The sequence below is a fragment of the Panthera pardus genome, unplaced genomic scaffold (assembly GCF_024362965.1).
Source record: "Panthera pardus isolate Hobbes unplaced genomic scaffold, ASM2436296v1 HiC_scaffold_2, whole genome shotgun sequence".
Lineage (NCBI taxonomy): Eukaryota > Metazoa > Chordata > Mammalia > Carnivora > Felidae > Panthera > Panthera pardus.
This window is the reverse complement of record NW_026526765.1, coordinates 119,814,948-119,836,392: the sequence shown is the minus strand read 5'-3', so window position 1 is coordinate 119,836,392 and position 21,445 is coordinate 119,814,948. Positions and strand designations below refer to the sequence as shown.

Genomic DNA, 21,445 nt, shown 5'->3' with positions numbered 1-21,445 from the left:
AGGGCCCTTGTTTCTTTATTGACTGTGTGTCTAGATGATCTATCCATTTCTGTAAGTGGGGTGTTAAAGTCCCCTGCAATGACCACATTCTTATCAATAAGGTTGCTTATGTTTATGAGTAATTGTTTTATATATCTGGGGGCTCGGGTATTTGGCGCATAGACATTTATAATAGTTAGCTCTTCCTGGTGGATAGACCCTGTGATTATTATATAATGCCCTTCTTCATCTCTTGTTACAGCCTTTAATTTAAAGTCTAGTTTGTCTGATATAAGTATGGCTACTCCAGCTTTCTTTTGGCTTCCAGGAGCATGATAAATAGTTCTCCATCCCCTCACTCTCAATCTAAAGGTGTCCTCAGATCTAAAATGAGTCTCTTGTAGACAGCAAATAGATGGGTCTTGTTTTTTTATCCATTCTGATACCCTATGTCTTTTAGTTGGCGCATTTAATCCATTTACATTCAGTGTTATTATAGAAAGATATGGGTTTAGAGTCATTGTGATGTCTGTATGTTTTATGCTTGTAGTGATGTCTCTGGTACTTTGTCTCACAGGATCCCCCTTAGGATCTCTTGTAGGGCTGGTTTCGTGGTGACAAATTCCTTCAGTTTTTGTTTGTTTGGGAAGACCTTTATCTCTCCTTCTATTCTAAATGACAGACTTGCTGGATAAAGGATTCTCGGCTGCATATTTTTTCTGTTTAGCACACTGTAGATATCGTGCCAAGCCTTTCTGGCCTGCCAAGTTTCAAAGGAGAGATCAGTCACGAGTCTTATAGGTCTCCCTTTATATGTGAGGGCACGTTTATCCCTTGCTGCTTTCAGAATTTTCTCTTTATCCTTGTATTTTGCCAGTTTCACTATGATATGTCGTGCAGAAGATCGATTCAAGTTACGTCTGAAGGGAGTTCTCTGTGCCTCTTGGATTTCAATGCCTTTTTCCTTCCCCAGTTCAGGGAAGTTCTCAGCTACAATTTGTTCAAGTACCCCTTCAGCACCTTTCCCTCTCTCTTCCTCCTCTGGGATACCAATTATGCGTATATTATTTTTTTTTAGTGTATCACTTAGTTCTCTAATTTTCCCCTCATACTCCTGGATTTTTTTATCTCTCTTTCTTTCAGCTTCCTCTTTCTCCATAACTTTATCTTCTAGTTCACCTATTCTCTCCTCTGCCTCTTCAAGCCGAGCCATCGTGGTTTCCATTTTGTTTTGCATTTCGTTTAAAGCGTTTTTCAGCTCCTCGTGACTGTTCCTTAGTCCCTTGATCTTTGTGGCAAGAGATTCTCTGCTGTCCTGTATACTGTTTTCAAGCCCAGCGATTAATTTTATGACTATTATTCTAAATTCACTTTCTGTTATATTATTTAAATCCTTTTTGATCAGTTCATTAGCTGTTGTTATTTCCTGGAGATTCTTCTGAGGGGAATTCTTCCGTTTGGTCATTTTGGAGAGTCCCTGGCGTGGTGAGGACCTGCAGTGCACTTCCCCTGTGCTGTGGTGTATAACTGGAGTTAGTGGGCGGGGCCGCAGTCCGACCCGATGTCTGCCCCCAGCCCACTGCTGGGGCCACAGTCAGACTGGTGTGTGCCTTCTCTTCCCCTCTCCTAGGGGCGGGATTCACTGTGGGGTGGCGTGTCCCGTCTGGGCTACTTGCACACTGCCAGGCTTGTGTTGCTGGGGATCTGGCGTATTAGCTGGGGTGGGTGGGCAAGGTGCACGGGGGCTGGAGGGGCAGGCTTAGCTCGCTTCTCCTTAGGTGATCCACTTCAGGAGGAGCCCTGTGGCAGCGGGAGGGAGTCAGATCCGCTGCCGGAGGTTTGGCTCCGCAGAAGCACAGAGTTGGGTGTTTGCGCGGAGCGAGCAAGTTCCCTGGCAGGAACTGGTTCCCTTTGGGATTTTGGCTGGGGGATGGGCGGGGGAGATGGCGCTGGCGCCTTTGTTCCCCGCCAAGCTGAGCTCTGCCGTCCGGGGGCTCAGCAGCTCTCCCTCCCTTTGTCCTCCAGCCTTCCCGCTTTCCGAGCAGAGCTGTTAACTTATGACCTCCCAGACGCTAAGTCGCGCTTGCTGTCGGAACACAGTCCGTCCGGCCCCTCCGCTTTTGCAAGCCAGACTCGGGGGCTCTGCTTGGCCGGCGAGCCGCCCCTCCGCCCCGGCTCACTCCCGCCAGTCCGTGGAGCGCGCACCGCCTCGCCGCCCTTCCTACCCTCTTCCGTGGGCCTCTAGTCTGCGCTTGACTCCAGAGACTCCCTTCTGCTAATCCTCTGGCGGTTTTCTGGGTTCTTTAGGCAGGTGTAGGTGGAATCTAAGTGATCGGCAGGACGCGCTGTGAGCCCCGCGTCCTCCTATGCCGCCATCTTCCGGAACCTATCTTGTAGTTTTCTTTTAATCTGGCTATTGAGTGTCAAAGAAAATATCTCAGGATCTGCTGGCCTGGCAAAAACTGAAAAGATCCTCCTGCACAACACCACTGTGGCTATGCACAGGACCACAACAGGGCATTTCTCTTCTCAAAAAGAAATCGCATTCAGAGACAAGAGAAAAATCATCATCAGCTCACTAGGTTGAATATATCTTGTTCTGATTTCTGGGAAAAGACCCCTTCTGCACAGGACTGCCTACTACTTGGATGGAAACAAACCGTATTCCCTTCTTCATAAGAAGATAAATCACAGTGCTGTGAGGCGTGCATTTTGAGTAGATGGTTAACTATATCAGGTTCAGTTCTTTGTGAGGAGTAGGCCACCGGGCTGACCGATGGCCTACAGTTGAGCTTTGTTCCAGAGCTGCTCCGTTCTCCAATGCCCAATGTCTTATACCAGCTGTTACCGCCCCCGGAATCCCAGCTCTACCACTTAAACTCTCAGCCTCAGTTTCCTTGATCAAATAGGATCAGAACAGCATTTAAGAGCTCACAGAGCCCTTAATACAATGGTATGATGTACATAAAACATAATGCTTGGTCTATGGGACATTAAAGGTAATGGATGTCTATCATCACTATGACCCACCAACAAAGATTACATGTACTTTTGTGTACAGGGGATATAAGTAAAAGGGACTTGGTGGAAGGGGGGACATCACTGAACTAGTATACATGAAAAGACATGAAGCTACCCAAAGTTTTCTTCTGTATGTAGAGAAGTGACTCCCAGAATACAGACTTAAAAAAACTCAAGATATCTACCCTTGATCTGGGTTGTATGGATAAAACTTCTTAAAAATTGTTGAAATGTTCAGGTATTTATCCTATGCCAATTTGGGGGGGGGGTAACCTAGTATTTCCAGCAGGTGCCAAAAATGGACTGCTAAGTATGATACAGACCTTAGAAACTACATCTCTGTAATGAAAACATCTCCATCCTGTGTAGAGAGGAAAAGTAGAACTGCTCCGAGTTAGGTTGTCAAAGGATTACAGCATTTTAGAGCTGGAAGGGACGTTGGAGAAAATGAAAGTCCAAATATAGGATTTACTTAACATAGTCCACAGTTAAACCTTCCCCTACTAATTATGTAATTGAGCCACCATACTTAACTGAAATACTTAAACGCTAAATAAACATTTTGAAACGGGACAGCTCATATTCTATGAAATTTCTACCTAAAAACAAGCATAAGAATTTAATTCTAAAGCAGGGGATAAGCCCTGAGGGCATATGGCTAGGTTTAGCTTTTTTTCTTTTTTTTTTTTTTTTACTTTTCTTTTTTACTTTTTAAAGGGTATTGAAAGCTTTCAAAGTAAGCTTGCACTCTCTAACCTTCCTTGACCCAAATGTCTTCTATTTGCCAGAAGGACACATACTTGGTCCGTATAGGCATTTACATTTATAGTCCTGTTTTAAAGAATTTTTCATTCTCCTCCATTTTAATTAAAATATTTTTTTAAATACCCTTTTTTTTTCTTCTAAGGTTCCACAGTCTCTTTCTGAATTTCACTTGCAGAAATTAATTTGCCAGTATTATTGTATATTGGATTACCTCTATCACTGCATTTATACCATGGAGATAACTCAGGACTTAAAGTGCTGAGACAGGGGCACCTGGGTGGCTCAGTCATTTAAGCATGTGACTTCGGCTCAGGTCATGATCTTGCAGTTCACGGGATTGAGCCCCACGTCTGGCTCTGTGCTGACAGCTCGGAACCTGGAGTCTGCTTCAGCTTCTGGGTCTCCCCCTCTCTCTACCCCTCCCCTGCTCCCATTCTGTCTCTCTCTCTCTCTCCTCCTCTCAGAAATAAACAAAAACATTTAAAATAAAGTGCTGAAGTAAAGTGCAGACAAGAAAAAGCTTCATTCTCTTGGGTCCGTGGTGAATAAGGTCTACTTTGTTAGAGGCAGTAGAATACGCAGGGGTGGGCTTTCCTTAGCACTACTCAATAGTTGGGGGCTCCTACCTGGTCAAAGCCTGCCTCCCCGTGCTCCATGTGGGGTAACAGGAGGAGTTTTATAGTTTGCTCATGGATTAAAAAGTAATCCAAACAAAAGAAAATGACTCATCTAACTCTTAAGGATATGCAAACAGAACTTGAGGCAAATAATAATAATCTTTCTCATACTGTGGATGGATAATTACACTTCTTTAAAAATTAACATACTCAGAGCTTTAGGTAATCCATTCATGCGACACCACCTTCAAACAGCTTTATAAATAACTAAAGTACATGATTTTTTCCCAAGAGGATTTTAGAGTAATTTCCAATACTAATTTGCTATGGAATGAATTTCTCTTTAAGGAGTTGATGTGACTGCCCTTGTCAGCAGACTGAATCTATAACCAGGGTACAGTTTTTATTAGTATTCATATGATGAAATCAGCTTTTCTACATTACCTTCTTTCTCTATCTCCTCAGGCTGTTTATCACTTGCTTCTTACTACCACCTCTTTCCTGGAAACTTTGAACTCCTCTCTCACTTCAAGCAGACCGTGACCACCCAGAGGGTGGGGACCAGGTCTTATATGGACTTGATACCACTTAGCACAGTGCCTGACTCAACAGGAAGAGAAACCCACCCAGACTTTCCCCTCATAGTTCTTACTGTCCCTCATTTTTTGTCAGACTGGAATAGTCGGTGGTTTTAAAACCAACTACTTCATGGGAGTTAAAGCCCATGATTCTCATACAATGAACGTTAGGTTTGGGCAGTAATGTAACACCACCATTTCCCATGACAGCACTTTCTTACCGTTACCTTCTGTTATCTGACCAAACTCCCTCTCCTTAATTTATACTTTTCTATTTTATTCTAGTTCTGTTTGTGTTGTTGTTTTATTCAAGTTAGTTAACATACAGTGTAGTCCTGGATTCAGGAGTAGAACCCAGTGATTCATCACTTACGTGTAACACCTGGTACTCATCTCAGCAAGTGTCCTCCTTAATGCCCATCACCCATTTAGCCCATCCCCCCACCCACCTTCCCTCCGGCAACCCTCAGTTGGTTCTCTGTATTTAAGAGTCTCTTATGCTTTTTGTGTGGCTTTTTAAAATCTCTCCATTTAGAAGGCCTACGAGCCAACCCCCCGCACCTGACTTTACTGACTTTCAGCCTTAATGGGGTTCACATATACCAGAAACTTCACAATCCACCTTGAGAGATAAGAACCAAGTAGAGGAAAAACAAAACTCTTCAAAACACACACTACCTTCCACTGCTCTTTTGAAGAATACTTTACAGCTTCCACATGTCAAGACCCCGTAGTGACACCCCGAAGCTTCATCAGAGCACACAAGGCAGAGTTTGGGAGGTGGTCCCGTTGCCGCTGCAGAGCTGGATGGAGGAGAGCTTACATCTGGTCTCATTCCAGGGCTGAAGGAGGAGAGAAAGCAGTGTCAGGATCCACTGTCATGACCTTCAAAGAAACATCGAACTACAGCTCTCTTACCTCCTCACTCCCTAGGGAGCATGTTCACACTGAACTCTGGCTTCAAGTACTAGCAAGCATTACAACAGTCTATTCAAATATTTTCAAATCATGTTTTAATCTTCTTTTAAACAAAATTAAGAGTGAGGTAACTTTTAAAAAAAAATTTTAAATATTTATTTTTGCGGGGGGGGAGAGAGAGACAGATAGAAGCAGAGTGCGAGTGGGGGAGGGGCAGAGAGAGAGGGAGACACAGAATCCAAAGCAGGCTCTGAGCTGTCAGCACAGAGCCCGATGCGGGGCTTGAACCCATGAACCGTGACATCATGACCTGAGTAGAAGTCAGACGCTTAACTGACTGAGCCACCCAGGCACCCCAAGAGTGAGGGAATTTCCTTTTAAGCATTCCCTAAAAAGAATGATGAATACATGCTTCACTTTGAAACTGTCATCTGTAGTTGCGTAGCATTTGTTTACATTCATGATCACCTTTATAAAGGGGTCGCTTCCATATCATTCACCATTTGTAAGTGAACCATTGATGAGTTTGGCTAAACGGATAGTAGTGCAACTACCACCATGATCCAGAGATAGTATATACATCTGTCACCTCAAGAAGATGCGTCCTGCCCCTTTAATTGTTTGGGACATCAAGTTAATTTTTGTCATTTTAAGACCTTGTACAGGCCTCTCTCTAAACTCAGTGTCTAAATTCAGTCAATCCACATCCTCCGCTAGAGTCAAAACTTCATACAGTATTCGAGTTTGGGCCTACATCTCTCAATCCCAATGCTATCAGGTTTCTCAGGTTTCTCATTATGGCCTACAAAGACTGATGCGAAACATCACTGTCTGTCACCTTCCTGTGTGGCTCACAGCAAGAACGGAAAGGGCAGTGGGCTTTCAACAGGAAGGAGCATTCTGTCCTCTGCACTGAGGCCGGGTGTGGCCTCAAGAAAAGGACAGGAATCTGCTTCTCCTACCCCATCTCGTGGTTCATTTTGCAGACTTCTCACCACAGTGAGTGCTGTTGTTGTGTCTCTAAAGATACTCTAGGCCCTAATTTGTTTTGAAACCTTTCAGCAAGCCCAAAAGCTCCCCTAAATCCTGTCCTTGGATGAAGCTACTGCACCTTGCCAGTCTTCCGTTCGAGAGGCTTTGTCAGGTGGACGGTGTTGCCATCACCCCAGTTCTGGGAATAGGCCTCAGGGTTTTACATGTTTTCTGAGCATGGCCACAAAGTTCTGGATGTTTCCGTATCACAAGGTGTTGGTTCCCTGCTAGGTGGGGGACAGCGGACGATGGGAGAGGACAGACTGAAATGACCGTGCTGTAGGTCTGGCGTGAGCCACCCGTGATGAATGGAAGCTTGTGACTAACGCGGAGGAGCTGCTCTAGGCCGTATTTTTACAGAAAGGTAGGAAGGACTTGGCGTGAGTGAACAGAGCGATGTGTCAGGGAAGCAAAAACTTCCTTGGCTTGTGGCCTGAAGATGCGCCTATTCCTGCTCAGCCCATCTCTGTCATCTGACATCTATTTTTAGGGACCAACCAGTTGTTTATGGAAAATGAGTATAATATTTAAAGATCTGAAAGGTTACTTCTGAAATGCTTCAACCATTTAATTCAACCAATTATATATATATATAAAAATATATATATATATAAAAATATATATATATATAAATATATATATATAAATATATATATTTATATATATATATTTATATATATATATATTTATATACAATACACACAAAAACATAGGCATATGTAAGTGTTTAAAAATTTTTTTAAATGGTACTTTGTAGTAAAGGCATACCTCACTGATACTACAGGTTTGGTTCCAGACCACAGACAGCAATAAAGTGAATATCGCAATAAAGCAAGTCAAATGACTTTTTTGGTTTCCCAGTGCACATAAAAGTTATATTCACACTGCTTTGCAGTCTGTTAAAGTCTGTAAGAGCTTTATATTTAAAAAAGAATGTGTATACCTTAATCTAAAAATACTCCATCTGTGTTTTCAGCGAGTCAAAAATCACAGATCACGCGAACAATAATGAAAAAATTTGAAATACCAAGAGAATTACCAAAATGTGACACAGACACACACATAATATGCAGATGCTGTTAGAAAAATGGTGCTGACAGGCTTGCTTGAATTAGGGTTGGCACAAACCTTCAGTTGGTAAAAAACGCAAAGTGCAATAAAGGAAAGCACCATAAAACTAGGTGTGCCTGGACTTTGTAGCTGTGAAAACACTTTCGTGAGTAAAATCTCGTCTAGCCACTCACCAGCCCCGTGACAGGATGGTATCACCTCCAGATGAGGCCAACGCAGTAAGAGGAGGGTGATCGGGGGGCGGGGGGGGGGGTCTATTTGCAGTCAAACTGACGTGCTTCAGTTCCCTGCTCTCCCCATGGAAAGTCTGTGTGACCCTGGGTTGCTATCTACCACTTTGAGCCTCAGTTTCCTCATGAGTAGGAAGGACATCATCTGTGTGTGTGCTGTGGTTCCTCCTTTCCTGTTTCAGAAAAACTAGAGATTTTATGAGACAGCATTATGTAAGTAGAAAGTTAGTATTCAGTCTGAAACCCAGGATGGTAATCACAAATTCTAGCTTATAAATGAGAGCATTGGCAAAACGCATTCAGGCCACTCAACCATGAGCTACAGATGGCAACAGGGAAAGCTAGGAACCAATGGACGGATACAAGTGTAGCTAAGCATCTGTAATTTAAGTCACCCTTTTGAAATCCCTTCAGTCATTCCAGGCTCCGTCAGATAAGAATGGAGTACGTGGAAAACTGCCAAGCATACCACAGACATCGGTGGGAAAAAAATCCATTTCTGTCACACAAACACGAGGACTAGGATAGCCTAGGACGAACACCATTGGGGAGCACGGATGAGTACGGCACAGTTTACAACCGCAAATGTGACCCTGTGCTACTGCTGAAGGGCTACAGGCCAACCAAACTGCTAGAACTACAAGGAAAACCATATGGAATCACCATCTTTTAATAAGGATACATGGCAAATACATGACAGAAAGAAAGAGAAAGCACACAGGGATGAGAGTGTATATGACATCTCCTTGAATGGAAAAGCTGAAAAGTCTGGGGTCTTTGATCAGTGTGTGCGGACGGCTGTGCCAAACTTGGAAGACAGTAAGAGGTTCCATTATGAACTGACCATATCCACGGTGAGTGGAGACTCATAGGAACAAAATGCCTTGTTCCAAGTGAACACTCAAATGCTGTTCCCCACTTACAGTGGACAGCGTGCTAAACACCAGCTTATTCCTGAGGCGACGGAGTTTACGTGAGAGTTGAGAAAGAAAAAACAAACAAAAAACCACGCATTCAAAGCTGGGTTTTTCTGTCGAGTTCTACAAGAAAAGCAAGTGCTGAGAGGGGGCTCCCGGATGGATAGTCATGGATGGACTGTGAGAATTCATCCCACCCCTCGAGGAGCTTATAAAATGTACAGGTAAATGACATCCTTTCATTTAGCACGTGCTCACGAATCCGGATTGTCAGGTGTTGTGATGACACAGAAGTCATTTCATGTATGTAAGTCTTATTATGCGTGGAATACATCACTGAAATAACGAACCTTGAAACTCTTGTCAATATTTTTTACCTGCCTCCTGTGACATGGGACCACCTGGAGGATCTCAGATGAAGGCAAGTGCCATAAATACCCTTCCCTCTGAGCCAGCTGAGGGTTAATGATCCTCCAAGAGCTTGAGTTCAGGTAAATGTAGATATTCTTTGTGATTCTACCCCAAAATAAAACATTCTGGTTTTTTAAAGGTCAGTACTGTAGTGTAGAATCTGAAACCCTATCAGTGAACTTTTTGAAACACTGTTACATTAAAATCCATCAGTCTGTCTTGCGCTTCGAATGGTCCTTTTACCCGTGCATGATTTTGTACTATCCTGCATTAGTCATTTGGAAAATATTGGTTCACTGAGTTGGGCAGATTTTCTAAATGTTGACCAGTTCATTATACAATATAACAGTCACATCTATCAAGCTCATAGTGGCAGACATAAGTCTTTCAAAGTTCTAAACTGTCTTCCTTGAAGTGATAAGCTCACTTCAATCATTTTTGAGATAACATCTGGCAAACACCAAAGGGTAAAAACCATGGTTTATCCATGGTATGTCATGAAAAAGGTAGCTTGTTCAATGTGCAACATAAACAGTCTTACACCTACTCCTCTTTGACACAAACCTAAGTGCTATGTGCAGTGTAAGTACGTAATAAGCTTCAAGCATCTTCCCATTTTGTCACACAGATAGTAAAAGGACATTGTCAAAGGTGGAGATTTAAAAGAATATTTTGCTTCCTCAAGGATATCCTTTTTTAAAAAAAAAAAACAAAAAACTTTTTTTAAAGTTGGGTGGGGGGGAGAATATATATCTCCAAGCAGGATCCTTGCTGTCAGCACAGAGCCTGACACAGGGCTCAAATCCACGAACCATGAGACCTTGACCTGAACAGAAACCAAGAGTCAGATGCTCAACTGACTAAGCCACACAGGAATCCCTCAAAGATATTCTTAAGTGGAATTGGCTTTCTTTAACTTGGGAGGGCAAGGCAGTGAGTACACTTACTACTGTACCCTATGAGGCCAGCAGTTTTACTCATCATTACTTTTGTACCATCTCTGCAAATGCCAACACAGTGAGAAAGGCAAATGAAGACTGTATATTTTTATTAATGTACTTCTGAAAGGGTCCTGGGGACACCCAAGTGTCCATGGAGTACATTCTGAGAATTGCTGTTACATAGAATAGTAAGGACTCTAAGTCAGGCAGGCTAGAATTCATAACCTAACTGCAGTGTAGTAGCTTGGTGACCTTTTAATCTCTCTAAATCTCAATTGCCCTATTTCTAAATGGGGACTGTAATGTACCTGGCAAGATGATACAGTATTGCTTAGTAGAGGCTTTCTCCCAAAGACAAAGAAGCAGAGATGATAAACATTACAAATCCAAATGGTGCTGTTGGTTTAGCCTCCAAGTTAAGTGAATTAAATCAATGAAATGCAAGGAACCCATTTGGGGGAAAACAAAATAAAACAAAACAAAACAAAACAAAACAAAGCAAAAAGGGTATCACCTCAGAAAACAAGTATAACTAACATGGGGAAAAATCCTGGAAATAAAACTGGATTAATTTCTACCAAGTACACATGGAACAGGTGTTTTCTCATTGGCCAAATATTGTAAACCAGTGGTTCTTTGCTCCCGGGGAAGAGGGGTGTGTGTAGGTGGGTGGGGGGAACACTTGGTAATGGGTGGAGTCATCTGTGATTGTCAAAGCTGAGGAAATGCTGCTGACATCTAATGACAAAAGACTGGAGTGCTGGTCCACCCACATGCCATGGGTACACAGGACAATCCCCCACAACAAAGAGTTACCCAGAGTTGACTGTCAATAATGCTGAGGTTAGGAACCCTTGTTATACATAAAGCTTTAGGCAACACAGAGAAGAAAACAATCCAACAAGGTCCAGAAACAGATTTTAAAACCTTTGAACTATCTTTAAAGGGAGCAAGTGTCCTACTGAAACAGGCTTAAATATTCTTTGATTCAAGATGAGTCCAAAAAGAGATTCAAAACAGAGCTGACACCAGGGACTACAGAGGTCTAGTGATTACTTGGAGTCAGTAATGTATTTGTCCCTCTAGGGCTAGCCTGAAAACATGGTTTTTACACATTAAATTCACCTGCATTTTTCTTATCTTTTTTCATTAGGCAAAATGTAAATACTCAGCTGCACACACCAGGTGATTATGTTTTCTGACTGTCCATTTATCCCTGCATTAGCTAAAGGATTACTGATTTGTTTGATAATAAGCTATGGAATAGTTTTTAAATCAAACAGAAAAATACTCTGAGGCAAGGCTTTCGTGATATTTCTGTTAAACGGTTCTACCAGAACACATGTTCTTGAAGAAGTCGAAGAAACACTGATTATTCTCTTTGCTTTGCATTTGTTCAGAGAGGTTTCTAACTTGTTTTAGCTTTAGGTGCATATTAAGACAGTTCCCCCAAACCATGCATCATTTATCCTCACTCATCTTAGGGAGAAGGTTAAACAACACAAACTCTAATACATTTTCAGTAAAGGGTAAATGAAGGAGGAAATGCCTTTTTCACATCTCTGAGACACCAAGGGCCTGTCACCTAATGTCTCTGGGCTTAGTTTCTGTCTGTAAAATGAAGGTCTTCCATCAATAGACTCCAAGAACTTGTCCACATTTCCCAAGGTGGCACAGAGGGTATAGGCAGGGAAGAATATATCTGAGCCTCTAAAAGGCTTCTTTGGGGGCGCCTGGGTGGCGCAGTCGGTTAAGCGTCCGACTTCAGCCAGGTCACGATCTCGCGGTCCGTGAGTTCGAGCCCCGCGTCAGGCTCTGGGCTGATGGCTCGGAGCCTGGAGCCTGTTTCCGATTCTGTGTCTCCCTCTCTCTCTGCCCCTCCCCCGTTCATGCTCTGTCTCTCTCTGTCCCAAAAATAAATTAAAAAACGTTGAAAAAAAAAAATTAAAAAAAAATAAAAAAAAATAAAAAAAAATAAAAGGCTTCTTTGGTCCTGTGTATTTATTTCTATGAAGAGAGAACATGGTCACCTTATCTGAACTTGTTTTGTAAAGTCTGATCTAACATGTTTCACAGAAGAAACGTATTTCTTTCTCTTTGGAAGCATCAGTCCTCAGTCTGGTCACTGTATTAGCTAACTTGAGACCTTAGGCTGCAAGTCCTCAGCTCTGTTTGCTCAGGCCTACATTAGGGGACATGAATTTTAACAAGTACTGATGCTGTGGAGTGAGGATGTGTGTTCCTCACTTCTTGAGAGCACACAAGGATAATTATGGTTTGATACACACGGAGTTAGGAATACCACATCTTTCAGGAATACAAGATCATGTCTGAGGCAATGGTACGCTCACTACCTTCTTCTAATGTATGTCCCACTATATATCTAGGGGTGAAACTGATGGCTGTGGAGCTGTGGTTCTGAGCTCAAATCTCACCTGTAATGTTTTTCCATCTTTTCAAGACTTGATTTTTCATAGACGTTGACCCAGTAGGTATCCTCCGTGGCAAGTCCATAGCTGAATGCCATTGTTATTATAATTATGTGTGACCCCACGAAGCTTGAGTTTAAGCTGGTACCAGCATCTTTGGGAATTGTCTTGGGTTTCAGTAATGTACGTCTAGCTTGCAAGATTAAGTAGACTTTATCAGCTACGGTCTACCTGGGGTTTGTAGTTTAATTTAGAATTGTGGTAAACTGATGATTTGTATTTGTCTTCATTTTACATTAGTTTTAAGTATTTTTGATTTTGGAATTTTTGATTATGGAATCTGGGGTTGCAATGATATACAACGAAAGGGAGCAAATTCCCTGTGCGTGCTTCCAATCAGGATCTGCAAATCCAGATTTTTGTCCAAGTAAGGGTTGCCAAATAGAGGGAAATAGGGAAAAACAGCTGCCTTAAAATTGTGCAACAGTGTATTGTTGGACTAAATTTTCAAATGATCCACAAATTCATACTTATCTCATTCTGTACAATGAACACAATTCCTAAATCCTTACAAAGATGTTTTGTAAAATCACACAAATTGAGAGCAGCTGGGTCCTTATTCAACTTTATATTAGTATAAAGGAAGGAACAAAACACTCAGAACCAACCTCAATTTGATCTATGGCCACACACTTCCTCCCTGACCTCAGCCAAAAGTCAAGGATTGATTCTTCAATTCTCAGGTTCTTTTATTACTGTGAAAACTTCTTGGTTTCTCTGTCATGCCCGTCTACCCAATGAGAGGTTTTTTGTTTTTGTTTTTTGTTTTTTTTTGGCTATATGCATTTCCCTTGGGTTTTGGTGACGATGCTCTCACTTTACACCCTGGTTTCGAAACATCCACTGAAATAGCTTAGAGGAATAATTCTAAGTATTGAATTAATAGCAAAAAGAATGGGAAACTTATCTCCTGAAGAGGATGGAAGACAGAAGTCTTATCAGGCAGGCAGATGGAAACTTTAAGACGAGAGGTTCTTAGGAGGGGACACAAAACACTCCCATCATAGTAATGATTACAGGGTACACTAGTTAAGTGATATTTTAATTCTACATGCCAAACTCCATGGCTAGGAACTTTAATAAATACATGACCTCTAATAATCCTTCCTCCTAGTCCATTTTACGGATGACAGTTAAACCATTTGTCTGCCCATAGTCACATGAGCAAAACCTGGATGTGAATTCAGCATTGCCTAATTCCAAAACCTGTGTTCCTTACCTTCCTAACTGTGCTGCCTGGCAGGGACCTGCAGGGTAATATCCATTCAAGCTTGACAGAATTTTTTAAAACCTGTGTGAGTCACCAAGTAGATTGTCTTGAGGTAGGGTTAAACTTTAAAAATAATTTCTGATTTTCTCTCTTCTATCATTAGTATCAAAGTAGAATAGAAATTGCCTATAATTAAGACATTCGAGGGGCAGGAGGAGTAGGGGATCCTGGGCTCATGTCCTCCCTTGGACACACCAAAGTGTGCACCTACAAGTGGAACAAGTATCTCAGAGTGAACTAAAGACAAGCAGAAAAGATCATACCCAACTAAGGATGGGAGCCAAAGTGAGATATATAGGAGGTGCAGACACAGTTTAGTCAGGACCTGCATGCTTAGTGGGGAGGCCCACAAGTGGGAGGGATATCACAACCACAGAGGCCTCACTGACGAAGGAGGGGTCTGAGCCCCACACCAGTCTCCACTGCTCAGGTGAATGGCACCGATAATAACAAGCTTTGAAAAGCAATGGGGTTTATAGCCAAGGGAGCCAGAGGACAGTAGGAAATAGAGACTCCACTCTTTTTTTTTTTTTTTATAAAGTGTTTATCTATTTATTTATTTATTTTGAAACAGAGAGCATGTGTATAGGGGAGGGGACAGAGAGAAAAGGAGAGAGAGAATCCCAAGCAAGCTCTGCAGCACATAGCCCAATGCAGGGCTCCAACACATAAACTGTTGAGATCATGACCTGAGCTAAAATCAAGAGTTGGACCCTTAACTGACTGAGCCACCCAGGCGCCCCTAGGGACTCCACTCTTAAAGAGCATGTGCAGATTCTCTTACATGTGAAGGGTTACATGTGAAGGAAGTACTTTCACTAATGGCTGGGGTGTGTGCCAGAGAGACAGGGATCACTTGGGGCATTCCCCAGGGACAGTGGCCCTGGTGGGCACCATTTTGTTCTTGTCAATTCTACCCAGCTGGACCAGCATTGGTGGGCACCATTTCTAATACTTTCTATCTATTGTGCTAGCACCATAACTAGCACCTATGTTATACTACAGTGTTTCTGGGGAAACATAGCCCAGTGTTTCTCTGTGAACTCACTCCATCCAACCAACTTGGAGCCCTTCCCAGGAGGCTTACCACCCCACGTCTCCAGCAGGTACTACAGCTCCTCCCAAGCACCCTGCCCTGGGGTGCCAGCCCAGCAAACTAAAATACTTACAACAGGTGTAGCCAGCTGTGCAGGAGGCTGCCTACCAGCCTGGCCGGACTGCTGCAATTGGGCATTGCAGTCAGCTCCTGCAGCCAGCCCCACACACATCAGCAAGTCCATATGGATTGGGACCAACCACAACAGGAGGTGTACACAGCCCACCCAGGCATCAGTCCTTGGGCACCTGGGTCAGGTGACCAGAGCATGTTAGGCTCCTGTGCCCCACAGGACACCTTCTGCGTAAAGCCACTCCTTCAAGACTAATAGATGTAACTGATCTAGTACCACACAGAGAGCTAGGCAAAATGAGGACACAGAGGAGTATGTTGCAAATGAAAGAACAAGATAGAAACTCAGAAAAAAAAACTTACATGAAACAGAGATAAGCAACCTACCAAATAAGGAATTCCAAGTAATGCTTATGAAGATATTAACTAAAGAGATGAATGGATAAACACAGAACTTCAACAAAGAAACAGAAAACATAAAAAAGAACCATTCAGAGCCAAAGAATAACTGAAATGAAAAATATACTAGAAGGAATCACCAGTGTATAGGATAATGCACAAGAAGGGATCATTGATCCTAGAAAGATTAGTGGAAATCACCCAATAGAAACAGCACAGAAAGAAATTTAAAAAGCAGGAAAGTTTAAGACTATCCTCTAGGATGACATCAAACATACTAACATTTGCATTGTAGGGGCCTAGGAGAAGAGAGAAAGAGACAAAACCTATCTGAGGAAATAATGGCTGAAAACCTCCCTAACCTGGTGAAAGAAACCTATATCTAAGTCTGGAAACTGACAATCCCAAATGAGGTGGACCCAGGAGACCCATATCATGACACTTTACAGAGAATCTTCAAAGTGGTGAGAGAAAACTTGTTATATACAAGGGAACCCATGTAAGACTATCTGCAGATTTTTCAGCATAAATTTTACAGGCCAGAAGGGAGTGGTATTAAAATATTCAAAATACTAAAAGGAAAAAAATATACAACCGAGAATATTGTACCTGGCAAGATTATCATTCCAAATTGAAGATGAAACAAGGAGTTTTCCAGAAAAGCAAAAGCTAAAGACGTTCATCAACACCAAACTGGCCTTCCAATAAATGTTAAAGGGACTTCCTTAAGTGGAAAAGAAAAGGCGGTAACTAGGAATAAGGAAATTATGGGAAAAAAAAAACCCTCTCACTGGTAAAGGTAAACATATAGTAAGGGTAGCCGATCAACCACTTCCATAGCTAGTATGAAGGTTAAAAGACAAGAAGAGTAAAATCATCTAGACCTACAGTACTTAGTCTGACAGTGAAAACATAAAAGGGAGATAAAAAAGGTAGTGTTTTAGACCATGCTTGAACTTAAGTGACCATCAACCTAAAAGAGACTGCTGTATACAGAAGATATGATATATGAACTTCCTGATAACCAGAGACCAAATACCTACCATAGGTACACAAAAAATAAAGAGACAGGAAATCAAACCTAACACTAGGGGAAGTCACCAAATCACAAGGAAAAGAACAAGAGAAGAAGAAAAGAGCAGGGAACTATCAAAACAACTGGAAACAATGAACAAAGTGGCAATACATACTTACTTATCAATAACTATCTTTTTTAATGTTTATTTCTGACAGAGAGAGAGAGAGAGCAAGCGTGCGTGAGTGCCCCATGTGGGGCTCCAACTCACAAACTGTGAGATATGACCTGAACTCAAGTCGGATGCTCAATTGACTGAGCCACCCAGGTACCCCTATCAATAACTATGTTAAATAGACTTAATGCTCCGATCAAAAGACACATAGTAGCTGAATGGATTAAAACAAAAAACAAAAAACAAAAAGACCCATCTGTGTGAGTCCATGGAAATGGAAAGAAAGTCAGGGAGCAATACTTACATCAGACAAAATAGACTTTAAAACAAAGAGTGTAAAAAAAGGACATTACATAATGATAAAGGGATCTATCCAACAAACAGGTATAACACTTGTAAGTATCTGTGCACCCAACCGAAGGTCAGTCACCTAAAGAAACAAAGCAATTACTAACAGACATAAAGGGAGAAGTTGACAATAATCCATTAATAGTAAGGGAGTTTAACACCTTACTTACATCAATAAATAGATCACTCAGACAGAAAATCAATAAGGAAACACTGGCCTTAAATGACACATAAGACCAGATGGACTTAACAGATAGATACAGAACGCTCCATCCAACACCAGAAGAATATATTTTCTTTTCAATTTCACATGGAATATTCTCTAGGATAGATCACCTGTTAGACTACAAAACAAGACGCAATAAATTTAAAAAGACTGAATCCTAACAAGCATCTTTTCACAATGGTAGGAAACTAGAAATCAATTATAAGAAGAAAAGTGCAAAAAACCCCACAAACCCATGGAGGCTGAACAACATGGTACTGAACAACCAATGAATCAAAGAAGAAATCAAAGAAGAAATAAAAAACATCTTGAGACAAATGAAAATGGAAATACAGCAGTCCAAAATCTATGGTAACAACAAAAGCAGATCTAAAATGTATATAGCAATACAGGACTACTTCAAGAAGAAAAATTTCAAATAAACAATCTCACTTTACGCATGAAGGAAATAAAACCAAAAGAACCAATGAAGCCCTAAGTTAGTAGAAGAAAGAAAATATATTAAAGATCAGAGTGGGTATAAATGAAATAGGGACAAAAAAGCAATAGAAAGAACAATGTGGGGTGCCTGGGTGGCTCAGGTGGTTAAGTCTCCAACTGTTGATCTTAGCTCAGGTCTTGATCTCAGGTCATGAGTTCAAGCCCCGCATTGGGCTCTACACTGGACATGCAGCCTATTTGATGACTTTTAGCCAGCATTATCAACATAAAAAAAAAAAAAAGAGTGGAGGGCCCAAATAAAATCAGAAATTAAAGACAGTATGTTTCAACCAATACCATAAAAATACAAAGGATCATATAATAAGAGTTCTACAAACAATCGTATGCTAACAAACGGGATAGCCTAGAAATGTTAAGTCCTTAGAAACAATCTTCTAAGACTCAATTAAGAAGAAATAGAAAACTTGGACAGATCAATCACTGGTAACAAAATTGTTGGGAGGTTTTGATTATTGGTTCAAACAGAAGTCCAGAACAAGACAGCTACACAGGTGAATTCTACCAAATATTTACAGAAGAGGTAATACCTATTCTCAAACTCCTACAGAATATTGAAGAGGAAGAAATGCTTCCAAACTCATTCTATGAGGCAAGCATTATGCTGATCCCAAAACCAGACAGAGATACTACAAAAAAGGAAAATTGGAGGCCAGTATTCCAGATGAACATTGATTCAAAATCACCAACAAAATATTAGCAAACCAAACTCAACAATACAATAAAAGGATCGTACACCATGACCAAGTGGGAATTACTCCAGGGATGCAAGGATGGTTTCAGTGTCTGCAAATCAATGTGATACACCACATTAACAACAACAAAAGGATAAAAATCATATGATCATCTCAGTTGATGCAGAATAACTGTTTGATAAAATTCGACATCCACTTATAATAAAAATTCTCAAAAAAGTAAGTACAGAATAAAGATGCCACAACATAAAAGGCCATACATGATAAACCCACACCTAGCATCATACTCAACAGTGAAAAGCTTAAAGCTTTCCTCTAAGATCAGGAACAAGATAAGGATACCCAGTGTTACTACTTTTATTCAACGCAGTAATGGAAATCCTAGAGACAGCAATTAGACGAGAAAAGAGAAGTAAAGGCAAGCAAATTGGAAAAGAAGTAAAACTGTAAAACTATCTGCAGACAACATGAAACTACATATAGAAAACCCTAAAGGCTCCAGCAAAAAGCTAATCAGAGCTTATAATAAGTGAATTCAATAAAGTTGCAGGATACAGAATTAATATACATAAATCTGTTGCATTTCTATATACTTCTTAGAGAAAATAAGAAAATAATCCCATTGACAATTGTATCAAAATGAATAAATTACCTAGGAATAAATTTAATCAAGGAGGGGAAAGGCCTATATGTTGAAAACTGTAAGACACTGATCATGGAAATTGAATATGTCATGACATAAATTGGAAGATATATGGCGCTTATAGCCTGGAAGAATTAATATTTAGTTAAAATGCCCATACTACCCAAAACAATGCAATGCAATCCCTATCAAAATATCAATAGCATTTTTCATAGAACTAGTACCACCTAATCCTAAAATTTGTATGGAACCACAAAAGACCCCAAATAACTAAGCAACTTTGAGAAAGACCAAAGCTGGAGGTATCTTGCTGCCTGATTTCAAAGTATACTACAAAGCTGTTGTGATCAAAACGGTATGGTTCTGGCACAAAAACAGACACACAGATTAATGGAATACAATAGAGAGCTCAGAAATAAACCTCATGCTTATACTGTCAATTAATTTATGACAAGGGAGGCAAGGGACAAAAGATAATCTGTTCAGTAAATAGTATTAGGAAAACTGAACGACACTTTCTTACATTATACCCAAAAATAAACTCAAAATGGATTAAAGACTTAAACGTAAAAACAGAAACCATGAAATTCATAGAAGACAACATAAGCAGTAAGCTCTTGGGCATCAGTCTGAGCAACATTTCTTTGGATTTGTCTCCTCAGGCACATGGAACTGAAGCAAATAGAAACAAATGATACTATGTGAAACAAATCCTTAGGCACAGTGAAGGCAACACAAAGACAAAAGTAAACAAAACAAAGACAGCCTACTGTATGAGAGAAGGTATTTGTAAATGATACACCTGATAATGGGTTAATATCCAAAATATATAAAGAACTGACACAACTCTGTATGAAAAACCAAACAATCCAATTTAAAATGGATTCAGAGGACCTGAATAGGCATTCTTCCAAAGAAAACATACACATAGCCAACAGACACATAAAAAGATGCTCAACATCACTCATAGTTAGGGAAACAAGTCAAAACCACAATCAGATATTGCCTTACACCTATCAGTTTGGCTATTATTAAAAAAGACAAGAAATAAGTGTTGGCAAGGATGTAGAGAAAGGACAACCCTGGGACTCAGCTGTCGGGAATGCAAGATGGTGCGGCTACTGTGGAAAACAGTATGGAGGTTCCTCAGAAAGTTAAAAACAGAGTGACCATATGATCCAGCAATTTCACTTCTGAGTATTTATCTAGAAAAAAAAAATGAAAATGCTATTTCAAAAAGACATAGACACCCATGTTCACTGCAACATGATTCACCATAGCCAAGATACGGGAGCAAACTAAGTGTGCAATGATAGATGAATGAATAAAGAGGCTGTGGTGTATGTATATATGATGGAGTATTACTCAGCTATAAAAAGAATGGAATCTTGCAATTTCCAACAACATGGATGAACCTGCCGATTACTATGCTAAGTGAAACAAGTCAAAGAAAAGACAAACACTATATGGTCTCATTTATATGCAGAATCTAAAAACCAGAATGAACAAACAAGACAGAAACAGACTCATACAGAGAATAATCTGATGGTTGCCAGAGGGGCGGAAGGTAGGCATGTGGGCAAAATAGGGGAAGGAGATTAGGAGACACAAGATTCAAGTTATAAATAAGATAGGGGGATGCAATGTACGGCATAAAGAATATACTTAATAATATTGTAACAACTCTGTGTGGTGACAGATGGCAGTTAGATATATCTTGGTGATCAGTTCAAAATGTATATAAACATTAAATCACTATGTTGTATATTTGAAACTGACATAATATTGTGTTCTAACTATAATTCAATTTTTAAATTATGTTTATTCATTTATTTTTGAGAGAGAGAGCCACAGCACAAGCAGGGAGGGGCAGGAGACACAGAATCTGAAGCAGGCTCCAGGCTCTGTGCTGACAGCTCAGAATTCATGAACTGTGAGATCATGACTTGAGCTGAAGACGGACACTTAACCGACTAAGCCACCCAGGTGCCCCTATAATTCAATTAAAAAAAATTTTTTTAAATGTTTATTTCTGAGAG

The 21,445-nt window shown here is 40.8% G+C and overlaps 1 protein-coding gene across 7 annotated transcripts in view; it reads right to left on the bottom strand.

Annotated features, from left to right (window-relative positions):
* The window catches only part of NR3C1 (nuclear receptor subfamily 3 group C member 1), a 124,126-nt gene that overhangs the window by 28,018 nt on the left and 74,663 nt on the right, over positions 1-21,445 (bottom strand). For 6 of the 7 annotated variants that reach the window (XM_019424570.2, XM_019424569.2, XM_053907388.1 and 3 more), the window contains exon 3: positions 5,636-5,802. In XM_019424570.2, the coding sequence (XP_019280115.1) occupies positions 5,636-5,802 (167 nt within the window). The remainder of the gene's footprint in view (positions 1-5,635; positions 5,803-21,445) is intronic. The other variant, XM_019424573.2, reaches the window with a different exon arrangement.